At 44.2% G+C, this 14,297-nt stretch overlaps 1 protein-coding gene across 1 annotated transcript in view; it reads left to right on the forward strand.

The window, feature by feature from the left end:
• Positions 1-13,523, forward strand: part of SRD5A1 (steroid 5 alpha-reductase 1) — a 28,636-nt gene extending 15,113 nt beyond the window's left edge. Inside the window, exons 2-5 of the mRNA XM_081015019.1 lie at positions 3,024-3,190; positions 3,360-3,461; positions 7,359-7,509; positions 10,490-13,523. Coding sequence (XP_080871145.1) covers positions 3,024-3,190; positions 3,360-3,461; positions 7,359-7,509; positions 10,490-10,556 — 487 coding nt within the window. The 3' untranslated portion in view covers positions 10,557-13,523. The remainder of the gene's footprint in view (positions 1-3,023; positions 3,191-3,359; positions 3,462-7,358; positions 7,510-10,489) is intronic.
• Positions 13,524-14,297: the final 774 nt, after the last annotated feature.

The following is a 14,297-nucleotide window of genomic DNA, read 5'->3' on the forward strand; positions in this document are numbered from 1 at the left end:
TTAACTGTTTCATCTTGTGTATTCCATTTCAGCAGCAAGTTATACATTCTTGACAAATTCTTGGTATTGGGTTCTAACAATTCAGTTTCTAATTTTGATTTCTCCACCTGGAAGCCAATTTTCCTATCTTGTTTGTAGACCTCCATTATTTGATAATAATGGAGCCAATCTCTTACTTTAGGTTTCAATTTCTCATGACTCTGCAATTTCAATTTATCTCCATCTTGTTCCAAGATTTCCCAATACTTTGGCCATTCGGCCTCCATATTGAGTTTCTTCAATGCCTTAGCCTCCAAGGGTGACAACCATCTAGGGGTTTTGTTTTCCAACAAGTCTTTATATCTTATCCAAACATTAAATAACGCTTTTCTGACAATGTGATTTTTAAAGGCCCTATGCACTTTGATTTTATCATACCATAGATATGCATGCCAACCAAATGTATTATTGAAACCTTCTAAGTCCAAGATATCTGGGGGGAAATCAGAATTTCGTCCTTAGGTATGTTGGTTGATGAATATAGATGAAGTGAGGATGGCAGAGCCTGGTCGTCTCGTGATGTAGCGCACGCTGCAGAAGCAACTTGAAGATTTGAGTCTTGTCGGATGGTTTTTGAATTCAGAGTGGGGCTGAGCTGAAGAAGGTCAACCACTTCTGTCCGGTGAGCCCAAGTGGGATTATTTGAGACATCGTTAGTATCTTCCCCTCTATGTTGGACTTGCAAAAGCTGAGATTTAAGCGTGTCAAATCTTTGCATCATCACCGACTGTTCTTTCGGAGGGAGGGCTCTAAATGAATCAATAAGTTCCCTTTCGTCGAGGGCAGTCTGCAGATTATCATCCTCATATATAGCAGTTTGAGAGGGTATTGAGTTTGGTCGCGGATGGCACGCTGCAGAGTCATCGCGGTTGGGCCTGACAGTATTTTGAAGTAAGGCAGAGTCTCTTGTCCTAATGTCCTCACCGCCAGGGCACCTATTTAGAAGGGGTTTGATCTTGCTGTCTGTAAAAACCCTCGTTGCTACAATGTCGGCCATGGACAAAAGCGTTTTCCTCCTAACAATAATAGATGGTATCTTTTCAGAGTGGAACGCAAGTATCACCTTCAAGAAGTTGGTCTGCCAGGGAAGGGGCATCACAGCATATAGGTCAATCTGATGTTTCTTAATTTTTAAAAGTTTGCTTAAGCAGTCTTTAGCTCCTTCTAGCGTTGACCATCTTCCTATTTCCGACCTGACAGAAAGGCAACTTTTCTTGGGTTGCAAAGTTAATATCTGATTGTTCAATTGGGAATTTAAGACATATTTAGTTTTAGTCTCCAGTATTTTATCTGAATGGGGGTGAGGCAATAAGTTTTTGACCTCACAAACTGAAGATTGTGTTGTTGATTCAAGTTTTCCGATTTTCAGCAGGATATTGGATAATTGTGAAGATACCTCGTCCAGCCTTTTAAAAATACAGTGAAGGGTCTTAATTACTAAGTGTAACTGCTCACAACTGGGGAACTCCCCCATAACAGATGCCAAACCATCTTCCTGCGATGAGAGTTTTTCTTTCGTATTCTCCTTTACAGGCTTTACATTTGAAACATTTTGAGTCATCGGAATCGGAGTAGCTTCTAAATCAATTAGAGGTTGGAAGCGATTTTGGGTTTCCACTGCAAAGCATTGCTCGGCATGGTCACTCCCTCCTCCATTCCGGTGTGGCACCAACCTTGATAGTTTTGGTTTAGGGGATGATAGGGGCTCGTCAAAGTCTCTCAAGCGTTTTTTCTGACCCATGCTTTCCTCAGGCCAGAGATTATACGATTCTTAAAATAACATAACACTTGACACGCAATTAAGATAATGGCGTTCTCAACTCCTTTAGCGGCTAAAGCCAGCCCGCTGATACGAGAGAAACAAAGAGCAGCTTGCAGCAGTCTGGAGCAGGGCCAAATCTCTCAAAGAGTTTCCATAGTATGCGGCTGCAGCAATTATAAAATACTTCAAAAACTGACTGAGTCAGTTGAGATAAAAGTATAAAAGATTAAAAGAATATTAAAAGAAGCCCGAAGAGCACCGGTAAGCGCGTCTTACCTCGGCGCCATGTTGGCTCCTCTCTCACGCAGGCATAATGATTTATGACCTACTGACTGGAATGTGTTTTGTTGGTCAGTGTGGTGTTTCCGAGAGTCGTTTGGTTTTGTTAAGAGAGAGCTAGTTAAGATCCGTGTATCTGTTCCTGTATATAGTAACTTGTAGAGTCTGTTGTACATAATGTTGTTGTTTAGTCGTGTCCGACTCTTCGCGACCCCATGGACCAGAGCACGCCAGGCACTCCTGTCTTCCACTGCCTCCCGCAGTTTGGTCAGACTCATGTTTGTAGCTTCGAGAACACTGTCTAACCATCTCGTCCTCTGTCGTCCCCTTCTCCTTGTGCCCTCCATCTTTCCCAACATCAGGGTCTTTTCCAGGGAGTCTTCTCTTCTCATGAGGTGGCTAAAGTATTGGAGCCTCAGCTTCAGGATCTGTCCTTCCAGTCAGCACTCAGGGCTGATTTCCTTCAGAATGGAGAGGTTTGATCTTCTTGCAGTCCATGGGACTCTCAAGAGTCTCCTCCAGCACCATAATTCAGAAGCATCAATTCTTTGGCGATCAGCCTTCTTTATGGTCCAGCTCTCACTTCCATACATCACTACTGGGAAAACCATAGCTGTACATAATAAACACATCTAAGTAATCAAGTTACTAGTAGCAGCATTTGTTCCTGCTTCGTCCATCCTGCCTGCAACTGATTGCTTTCTGGAACTCTTCGTATGTTCTGCTAAGGTCTGGCTAAGGTCCTACAGCAGGTCAAAGTTGCAAGACACCAACAGTGGCTACTGGTCACAATGGTCAAAATGTACTTTATGCATACTGCACAATTTGCTTAGAAGGGATTCTGTTTTCAATAAGCTTGGAGCTTAGTTTTGCGTGCGTGTGTGTGTTGCATTTCTGCAACGTTTAAAACTAAATAAAACCCTTAATTTTGCATTTATTCCAGGGCATTCATCTTTCCTTTCTTAATTCGTGGAGGAAAGCCAACTCCTGCCATTGCATTTTTGCTAGCTTTTGTCTTCTGCACTTATAATGGATACCTGCAGGGCCGGAGTTTGAGTAACTATGCAGAATACTCTTTAGATTGGCCAACAGTACTGCGCTTCATTCTAGGTGAGTAACCTTAGGTACTAAATACGTCACAGATTTTCAAGTGCAGCCATTGGCGATGGTTCAGAACATCATGATGCAAGCAGATCGGATACAGACATACTGTGGTGCATTCTCATAACTTTTTTTTTTAAGGTTGTGTTTCTAAACCAGCATTCTAATATATTTTCAGGTTTTTCAGGGTGGCTAAGTGGCCTGCTGATTAATGTGCATTCTGATAATATTTTGAGGAATCTCAGAAAACCAGGGGAAACGGGCTACAAAATACCAAGAGGTGAGTAATGTGTCATTGAAATCCTATGCTGCAAATGTGTCATTGAAACTTAAATTATTTTATAATGAAGCATTCTAACAGTAAGGGTCCCAGAGACCCAACTTGCGTTGCAAGTTGCTTGTCACAGAAGTGGATTCAAAAGGAGTAGAAGTGTTTTTTCTTATATATAAATTCCTGCGCTCATAAAGCAGGTGTTTTTTAAAGAACACAATAAAACAGATTTTTCCTTTTTGAAAATCTCTTTAGCTATTGCTGAGACACCCGCTTTATTGACAGTAAAAGCTCTGGGGCCGCATCACTTTTCCTAGTTGTGTGTGCTCAAATCCCATTTAATTTCCATGCGAGTTAAGTATATGGAACTGGTTGGAAGGTAACCCAGTCCTACAGTCTTGACAAGGTGGTTACTACCTCTGCTGCTTGCAAAAGTGCAAGCCAAGTCTGTCTCCCCCACCGCCATCCTCACTCAGCAGAAATTCAACAGCATTTAATGAAATGCAAATGCAGAAATAGCAACCAGTCTCGCCACGCAGTGCTTAGCAACCATGCAGCTCCTTATCAATGGCGACATTGTCTGTGATCCGCTCCATGCGCAGCTGTGCTTGGAAAGCACCAATCAGCCAGCAGCATTGTCACCTTCCCCCCCCCCCATGCCGCTCGCAAGGTAAAGACCCTGTAGGTTTATATGCAAAGGAAACACCAGGCTTTCCCTCCTAGCTTCTTGAGAAACATGGAGAGGCAGTTTCAAGCTGTGGCCCTGCGGGGAACGTGCCTTAGCTAAAATGCAACATTCTCAGTACAGCATGCATTTGATGGAGGCAGGCACACATTTCCCAGTACTGTGGATCACAGCCGTGAATTCCTGAGTTTTATTTATTTGCCAAGGGCATGATGCAAGTTCACTAGGTGTCAGGGCTCTTTTGTCCAAACGAGCCTGCAACTTACTACAAGGTTACTCTGTCTTCATTCTGGGATTTACTGCTAAACAAATACAGTGGTGCCTCGCAAGACGAAATTAATTCGTTCCGCAAGTTTTTTCTTCTTGCGAGTTTTTCGTCTTGCGATGCACGGTTTCCCATAGGAATGCATTGAAAATCAATTAATGCGTTCCTAGGGAAACCGCCTTCAGACCAGGTCCGGGGACAGTCTGTCCCCCGACCTCTTCTGAAGGCTGGGGGGGGGGGACAAGGGCTTTTCTTCCCACCCCCAGCATTTTAAAAAACCCCGGGACAGCGGAGGACTTCTCCGCTGTCCGGGGCGATCTTAAAATGCTGGCGGGCGGCATTTTAAAATCGCCCGGGACAGCGGAGCACTTCTCCGCTGTCCGGGGCGATGTAAAAGCCCCTGGGAAGGCAGGCAGGGGGGACAAAGACTTTTGCCCCCCGCCCGCCTTCAGAAGAGGTCCTGGACCTCTTCTGAAGGCGGGCGGGGGGCGAAAGTCTTTGGCCCCCCCGCCTGCCTTCAAAAGCCGTCCGGGAAGGTAGGCAGGGGGGAGCAAAGACTTTCGCCCCCCGCCCGCCTTCAGAAGAGGTCCTGGACCTCTTCTGAAGGCGGGCGGGGGCGAAAGTCTTTGCCCACCCCCGCCTGTCTTCAAAAGCCGTCCGGGACAGCGGAGAAAGGCGCTGCCTTTCTCCGCTCTCCCGGGAAGGCAGGCAGGGGGGAGCAAAGACTTTCGCCCCCCGCCCGCCTTCAGAAGAGGTCCTGGACCTCTTCTGAAGGCGGGCGGGGGGCGAAAGTCTTTGCCCCCCCCGCCTGCCTTCAAAAGCCGTCCGCGATAGCGGGAAGCTCTTCCCTGCTATCCCGGACTGCTTTTAAAATGCTGGCGGTGGGGAGCAAAGCCTTTCGGCCCCCGCCGGCCTTCCTGGACCTCTTCTGAAGGCCAGAGGGGGGGAAAGGCTTTGCTCCCCACCGCCAGCATTTAAAAGAGGTCCCCGGAGATTTCCCTATGGGCTTTCGTCTTGCGAAGCAAGCCCATAGGGAAATTCGTCTTGCGAAGCGCCTCCAAAACAGAAAACCCTTTCGTCTTGCGGGTTTTCCGTCTTGCGAGGCATTCGTCTTGCGGGGTACCACTGTAATTCCTTTGAATTAAATTGTATAGCCAAGAGGGCTTCCAGAGGAATGTACAGCCATATTAAAATACAAAATAGTAAATAATAATCCAGAGAGGTTTGGAGAGGGTTTATTTACCCCACCCCACCCCCTGAGAAATTGCACACCCACCCTCAAAAGACAAGTCCAAACCACACACTGACAGCAATACTCTCTTATCAGCTCACCAAACAAAGCTGGAGATGTGAGTTCAGTCCCCATTACGGGGAAGTGGAATATGGCCTCCCCTCCTGTTTTTCATGCCTGACCAGCAACAGCGATACCAAGCAAAAAAAGAGGAGCTCCCGATATTTGAACCCGCTTAGCCACAGCAGTAGACAGGGAAACAAGAGACACCACGGGGCATTTTGCTTTTGCCCAGCTCCCTCAAGACTCAAATACGTGCACTGACATCACATGGGCTTCAGAAGGAGCCCATGTCGGGGGTGGGGGAACAGCTTAGGTTTCATATGCAGGGGATCACAGGTTCAAATCTAAGGCCTAGACCTAGCACCACGCTTGAGAAGGTGGGGGGAGAGACTTCCGGTTGGTCGCCCGATTAATGGCGACGGGAGCTCTTTCGGCTGAAAGAGCCCCGGCGCTATGAAGATTGGGGTGACCGCGAGAGTGTTACGGAACCCCGAAAAAAACCTCACATTGAGCATTCTAAGGACCGGGTACCCTGAGCGACTCCCCTGCTCCCCGGGAAGCTCTAGTAAGAGCCCCGAGAGCGAGCGGGGTTGGAGACGTGGGTACTGTGGAATCGACTCGCTTTCTTCATTGCGCAAAGCTCCAAAGTCCGGTGATCGTGAGCGACCAATTTCTCCGAAAAAATTAAGATTTGGAAACCGTGAGTAAAAATCTAAGGCCTAGGCCTAACACCACACTTGAGAAGGTGTGGAGGGGCTCCCACGTGAAGGCATAGTTGAACCAATTTGTAAGAGTGGTGTATGATCCAATGGCCCTCTTGGTCCACCCTTCCCCTAGCAACCCATGCAACCAGTGCCTCTGACTATTTTCCTTGCTAGGCCAGCCCTAACGTCCCAACAGACCCAAACATCCCTCCCTATTCCCCCATGCTGCCACAGTCTCTATTTGGAACATCATGCAAACCACTGCTTTATTTTGTAACGGAAACCAGAAGGGTGCAAAGAACCACCATGTGTTTAGCTTCACCTCTAGCTCGGACTCGAGGTACCGTCTCTGACAAAAGCAGCAGCCAAGAAACAGAAACGACCACGCCTGAGTCACATCTGTCTGCTACAAGGGCTAAATCAAGAGTTTGCTTTCTCAGAGGATGTGGATGTAGCTACCATGTACTCCAGCAGCCTGGTCTTGCTCAGCTTTAGACCTACTTGCAAGCACAGATGCATCTGACTATGAAGCTCTGGATGACATTGCAGAATTGGGAGAAGGAATTAAGAGTCTTGCAAAGTACAGGATGCCACCCAAAATGAGGGTGACCAGAGTTGCAGATATTTTTTGGTGAGCACCAGGAGGGGGAACCTCAAATCCTCCTTGAGGATCTGACTTCTCTTGTCTTGGAGCAACAACAACAAAGATTTACTTCTTTCTCTCTTCCTAAAATCTTGTTCTGAGAAAACAGTTCCCCCTCTGGCAAGAGTCTAACTTGCTTCTCTTGCCCATGGAAGCGATTGGGACAGGGCTGGAAACCATGACTTAATGTAACATCAATATTGCTAGAAGTAGCTATAATTAGTTGTTTTTCAACTGGGTAACTCCCAATACTTTCGGATTTACAGTGACTTAAAGCTATCATAGCATTAATTGCTACTACATTTTGTTCTACAGGAGGAATGTTTGAATATGTGACTGGAGCCAACTACTTTGGAGAGATTCTTGAATGGTGTGGATTTGCTCTTGCCTCCTGTACCTTGGAAAGCGCTGCTTTTGCTGTTAGTACATTCTTGATATTAGGAAGAAGGGCACAAATGCATCATCAGTAAGTTTTCAGAAATTCTGATTTCTCTTGAATTTTCATGTGGGAGTTTTAATGCATACTTATTTGTTTTTTTGTGATAAACCATACTTAAGGTTCCCCCTCTTCTTTGTATGGACATAGAGCTTATGTTTATTATCTATATTTGCTAAGGAAAGTGACAGGGAAGCTAAATATTGAGCTGGTTTAAATCATTATCAGGCCCTTCAGTTATTCACCTTTCCCTCCATCTGGTACCCTCCAGATGTTTTGCATTAAAATTCCCATCAGCCCCAGCCATGCTGATTGGGACTTAGGGGAATTGTAGTCCAAAACATCTGGACAGCACCACATCTAAGTCATTGATAAAAATGTTGAAGCATTGGGCCCAGGTTGAATCTTGTAGCACCCCATTTGAAACTTGCCTCAGGTTTGATGAGGAAGCATTGTGAGTCCTCTTTGAGCGTGATTTCCCAACCAGCTCTAAATTCTCCTGATTGTATTATCATCCAGCTTGCATTTAACCAGTTTGATAACAATATTATGTGGAACTTTGTTTTCCTGAAATCAAGATACCGTATTTTTCGCCCTATAGGACGCACTTTTTCCCCTCCAAAAATGAAGGGGAAATCTGTGTGCGTCCTATGGGGCGAATACAGGCTTTCGCTGAAGCTTGGAGAGTGAGAGGGGTCGGTGCGCACCGACCCCTCTCGCTCTCCAGGCTTCAGGAAGCTATCAGCAAGCCTGGGGAGCCTGCGGGAGTTTCCGCAGGGCTCCCCACGCTGCGGATAGCAGCCTGCCGCCCGGCGCGCCCTGAAACAGAGCGCCCCGCGCTTCGGGCAGACATCGGCCAGCCCCACAAGCTCGGGGAACAGCGGCGAGGCGCAGCGCCGCCATCCCGCTGTTCCCCGACCTGGTTTTGGGGGGGAAATAAAGGAGAAAAAAATTTTCCTTTATTTCCCCCCCAAAAAACTAGGTGCGTCCTATGGGACGGAGCGTCCTATGGGATGAAAAAGACGGTAAGTTACATTCCCACAGTCCGCTAACTCAGTAACCCAACCTTAATCTGGACACAAATCCGGGTTATTCTTGATAAATCCATGCTACTGATTTGTGGCCGTGGTGGCCCAGTTGGAAGAATTCACTTGGCACCAACTTTTTAAGTGTCAGGCAAAGACTTTAAAAAGCAAACAAAAAACCAGTCATTTTAACTGTCTTTATTATATACAGGTCGTGCTATCCAAAAACTCATTGTATGAAAAGTCATTTATCCAAACAAGAGGAATTAGTACTCTAACCTCGCCTATACACACCAGATTCAGATATCCAAATAGCTGGATCTGCATATAGTATTGTAAACAAATAAGCAGCCTTAAAACAAGCCTTACTTTTTTTCTGTTTTACTGACCCATAACAGCCATGGTGAGAGGGAAGGGAGGCAAGGGGAGAGATTGGACAAATAAATGAGCATTTTCCCCTTCTTGTTTGCCTTTTGCAAGGTTTCAAGGGGTTTTCCAGGGATTTTACAAGGCTTTTCAACCTTTTAGGGCCAAAATTCCATTGTTGGGAATGCATTAAATTTCCCCATAGGAATCAGTGGAAATTGTGGACTCGTTGTGTGAATGCTTGCCTAACAAACTATTTCCCAAGAATGCATTGTGTTCGGATAGCGAGACCTGTGTGTATTTTAAACTGACTTTTAACTGTGTTGGTACCTGCCACTTTTATGCTTGGGTGTTTTTAAAGAAAAATATTAGATTTATTACCTGCCCTTCACCACAAAGTATCAGGGTGGGTCACAACAATGTAAAATACAACATTAAAAAATAGTTTAGAACATTACAATCAGAACTAGAACAGGTCCTAAAATAAATATATCTCAAATAAATTGTTTTCACTTTGGTGCGTTAACTTTGTAAACAACTTAAAAACCTACATACGGCGATAGAGAAATGTAATAATTAAATAACAATTGCATTGTTATCAAGTTGCTTACTCCGTAAATAACCTGTTCTACATGAATTTGGGTTCTAACATACCGAATTTTTTGCTCCATAAGGTGCACCGGACCATAGGGCGCACCTAGTTTTGGGAGGAGGAAAACAAGAAAAAATTATTCTGAATCCCAGAAGCCAGAACAGCAAGAGGGATCTGGCTTCTGGGATACCGTGTGGCTGTTCTGGCTTCTGGGATAACCACGCCAAGCCTCTTCTGGGCAGCGGGATGAAGGCTCCCCCTTCCCGAAGAGGCTGCGCAGGGCTAAGGCAGAAGCCAGGACAGACACGTCGCTGAAGGGGCGCTGCGCAGTTCTCCCTCTCTGAGAGGGAGAACTGCGCAGCGCCCCTTCAGTGAAGCTGGAGAAGGAACAGAAGGAGTCCCTTCTGTTCCTCCTCCGGCTTCGCATGACAGGCGCGTCGCTGATAGTCACCTGAAGCCTTTGGAGCGCATTGGGAACTTGCGCTGCGCTCCAAAGGCATCGGGTTCCTTTCGCTGAAGCCGGGAGAGTCTTGCTCTCCCGGCTTCCGGAAAAGGAACCTGAAGCCTTCGGAGCGCAGCGCAAGTTCCTGCCTCGCTCCGCAGGCTTCAGGCGGCTATCCCTGAAGCCTGGAGAGCGAGAGGGGTTGGTGCGCACTGACCCCTCTCGCTCTCCAGGCTTCAGCGAAAGCAACGCGAAGCCTCCGGAGCGTGGAGGGAGCGCTCCCTCTGCGCTTTGGAGGCTTCGCGTTGCTATCACTGAAGCCAAGGAGCCTGCATTCGCTCCATAGGACGCACACACATTCCCCTTCATTTTTGGAGGGGAAAAAGTGCATCCCATAGAGCGAAAAATAAGGTAAATTTGGCTTTTCCTGTTCTTACTGAGGCAGTTAAGAAATGTATTTGTATTTATGAAGATTTAAGAACGTGCCTGGGCCTTATTCCAGATATATGAAAGCTGGTAATGTTCTAGTTTTATACAATTTGAGCCAAATAGTACTCCTCACTTCTTCTGCTTCTTCTCCTTCAGCTGGTACCTCAACAAGTTTGAAGACTATCCCCGCTCCAGGAAAATTCTGATTCCATTTATCTTCTGAGCTCTTCCTCACATTTCCTGCTGATTCTCAGCAATAGCTGCTGCTATGACGAATAAGAGAAGTTAATGTTCAATAAATGTTGGCTAAACGGGGCCTCTGAATACCCACCAGGGCACTTCTGGCAATGCAAATACTGTGCTTAATGATGCAACAGGGATATTTCACATTATAAAGTATTTTTGAATTATAGGTGCTATACCGTAACTCTTTACGAGCTCGTTATACCTCAACTTAATGTTCTCTAAGGAACTTTCTTAACTTTCTCGAAGGAAAAGGCCCCTTACTAGGTTTCCAAAAGGTGCTGAAACCTTAACCTAGGTAATTATTATATACTTATTATTATATACTTCCGACTGCTTTTCTACTTTTAAGAATTCCAGGCAGTTAACAGACTAAATTAGAAATATAGGGTGGTTGTCATTCTTGGAGCAGACCCACGGGAATAAATCAACTTTAAGTTCATTGGTTTCATTGGGTCTATTCCGAGTATCACTTAGTCCACCCTTAATGAAAGACAAGGAGCAAAAATAAACAATATAATAATACCATACAGTATAATATAATAATAATACAATACACAATATACAATAATATAATACAATATAATAATATAAACAATAGCAGGCCAGTAGTTAAATGGCACCCTTCCCAAACAACTTAAGTTTTAACTCAGCCTTAACTCTTATTAACACTCCTCAAAAAGGAGAGTAGATGGATGTGTTTGGGGATGGAGTGCCAAGGCCTACAGGGAAAACCACCTCTGGCTTTTTTCGGGTGTTTTCCAGAGGAAGCAGCAGGTCCTTGGGAAACTTACTAGCTTCCTTCTCTCAGGGAAGAAGGACAGAAAATAAAGCTTTTTGCTGTAATGTTCATGAAATGAAATACTAATAGGAATTCTTTCAAAGCGTTAATTCTATTATATGCTTTGGCACACCATTTTATTTTTATTTATTTTTAAAAAGAAGCCTGAATAGCTTTTCAGATACCTTTTAACTGAATAACTTTCTAAAAAAGTGCCTAACGTAACTGGTATTATAGTTTGACGTCTTCTTTATTCTGTTATATTTTACTCCAAGAAGACCCATTTATCCTAAACAGAACCCAGTAAGGCAGACATGTATGTACAAAACGTTTTGTGTGTTGTTTTTTTTAAGTGACCCCATTGAGATATCAAGATCAAAATTTGCAGGTAGCTCTTAGAAATATATTAAATAATTAATATAATTATTGGAAATTTTTAATCACGTTAATTTTTTAACCACTTTTTAAATTTTGTAACTTTAAAATGTAAAGGAAGTCCATCATGTGACATATCGTTTTAAAGCCCATGAAGTTCTGAAGACGTTGGTATTTTTAGTTTTGAAATATCTCAATTCTCGGCTGAACTGTTAAGGTTTTTGTGTAGTTCAGCAAGGCCAAAATTGTCATTTTTATTTTATTTTTTAATTTCAAACCATAACTCAAAAACGGGACGAGATAAATAAAATTTTAGATTTAAACTTAGTTTGGATCATTCAACAAGTGTGCTAAATATTAAGAAAAAAAATGGATGACATGACGTAAAAAAATTGGATCACTTGATATGGAATGACCCAACCCAATGGATGCAACCCAATGGCATTCGATACGGAATAGGCATGTATGCAATTGAACTGTAGGGCTACAATCCTATGCACATTTGCTAAGGGGCAAATCTCCTTTAAATGAGTGGGGGTTACTTCTGTCTAAGCACGTTATGTGCTGCTGACTGCCTAGGAACAAATCACCAACAAGAGCTCAGGGTGTTGATCAGAGACTTCAAAAATACTTGCTGCTACCTAGAAGGTGACAACTGAAGAGCGATGCCTAAAGATGTTGACCATTAGATTGACACTTGGTACGGCTGAAGCCAAAGGCATAGAACTTTCTCTGAGCAGACAAAATTGAGGACTCAATAGCTTGGAAGATGGCCGAGGCATTTACGCCGCATGAAGCCAATTCATGCATGTTATAAGAGAAAAGCACACGAGAAACTGTTGAACTATTGAGCTAGTTATTCTGGCAAGCATCTTAACCGAGGTTTGGTTTTACAGTTCTGATTAGAACTTCTTTCACTGTATCTTTGTAAACCACAGAGACTGTTGTAGTATATACATTATTTAAATGAAATAAATCATTAATAATAAAAGCAAGGCTTATCTGCCACCCTACACGACCGCCATGCAGCCGCTTGCAGTAGCTAGAAGCAGCCTCTTTGAGAATCCATGTCGCACATGCTCAAAATTTGTACACCCTGGATATCCAGGTTGGTCAGAGAGATGCGTTGCCTTTTCTGTCACAATTATTTTTGGTGTCATAACCAGAGAATTCCTTTCCCGCCAGGGTTGGGGGCAGGAGTGGAGTCAGGAAGTTTACTTTATTTGTGGATACCCCCCCCCCCCCCGCTCAAAGACACTTGGTATAGAGATTTACCGTATTTTTTGCTCTATAAGACTCACTTTTTCCCTCCTAAAAAGGGGAAATGTGTGTGCATCTTATGGAGCGAATGCAGGCTGCGCAGCTATCCCAGAAGCCAGAACAGCAAGAGGGATCGCTGCTTTCACTGTGCAGCGATCCCTCTTGTTGTTCTGGCTTCTGAGATTCAGAATATTTTTTTTCTTGTTTTCCTCCTACAAAAACTAGGTGTGTCTTATGGTCTGGTGCATCTTACAGAGCGAAAAATACGGTAATTTGCAGTAGGTTGTCCCATCTAGTGCAAGCAGCAGGAAAGACGCAGCTACTCTGTGGGAATAGGGGTGGGAAGTTGACAAAAATAGGAGAAAAGACGAAATTGTGTTTTGATGTATAGGTTAGAAATGTTGAAATGTAATAAAATTGGTAAAAAAATGAATGTATCTGCTGCCTGAATATATGTATAACCTTGCTGTCAGAAGCTGCCTCTGTATACCCCGTCTATCTTCATTCCACGTAATAAACCAATCTTCATTCCTTTGTTGTGTGAGCTTCTTTATTAGGCGTAAGGGTTAAAGCTATACACCAATGTTCAACAGATACATGTACAGACTCCACATGAAAGGTCTTAATCCTCTTAGAGCTGTATGTTGAAGACATGGGTGTTGTGAACATGCACGTAGGTTCAGACATACACCTCGTGACACTAGCAGCCTGGAGTAGCAAAATTAAAGGTTGAAACCAGAGATAAGAGGATAAGAAGAACAGAGGAAGTGGGAAGGATTTTGGAATTCAAGGAGGAATGTGTGTCTAATAATAATAATAATAATAATAATATTTTTTTATTTATATCCCACCCTCCCCAGCCGAAGCCGGGCTCAGGGTGGCTAACAATGCATTGGATCAATAGCTTGTCCCTAGAGTTTGAGTTTAAAAATTGAAAATTTGGAGCAGATTTCAGCCAAGGTTGAAAAATGGCAGGCTTCAAGACACATAACTTCATGCTGTGCATGGTTCCAAGTAAAAATAAAGTATTCCCACCGCTGCAGAATTTCTGAGTCCTTATTAAGTTCCAGAATATGACTATTTAAATTTACTAAGATCTCTGCCTGGCGTTGCTGCATAAACTGATGTTTATTTTAAGGACATGGATTCAAAGACTAGCATTGCTTTCCACTGCTTCACTTATAACCGTTTAACAAAGTGTTTGAACAACACAGTGGGCGGGATTCACTAAAATTCCATCAGCAGAAGCCCTACACTAGGGCTGTCCGGTGCGCAGTGGGGCTTTCCTTGTCACTGAATTCCAGC

The sequence above is a fragment of the Podarcis pityusensis genome (assembly GCF_964106645.2).
Source record: "Podarcis pityusensis genome assembly, chromosome: 7".
In the NCBI taxonomy this organism is placed as follows: Eukaryota; Metazoa; Chordata; class Lepidosauria; order Squamata; family Lacertidae; genus Podarcis; species Podarcis pityusensis.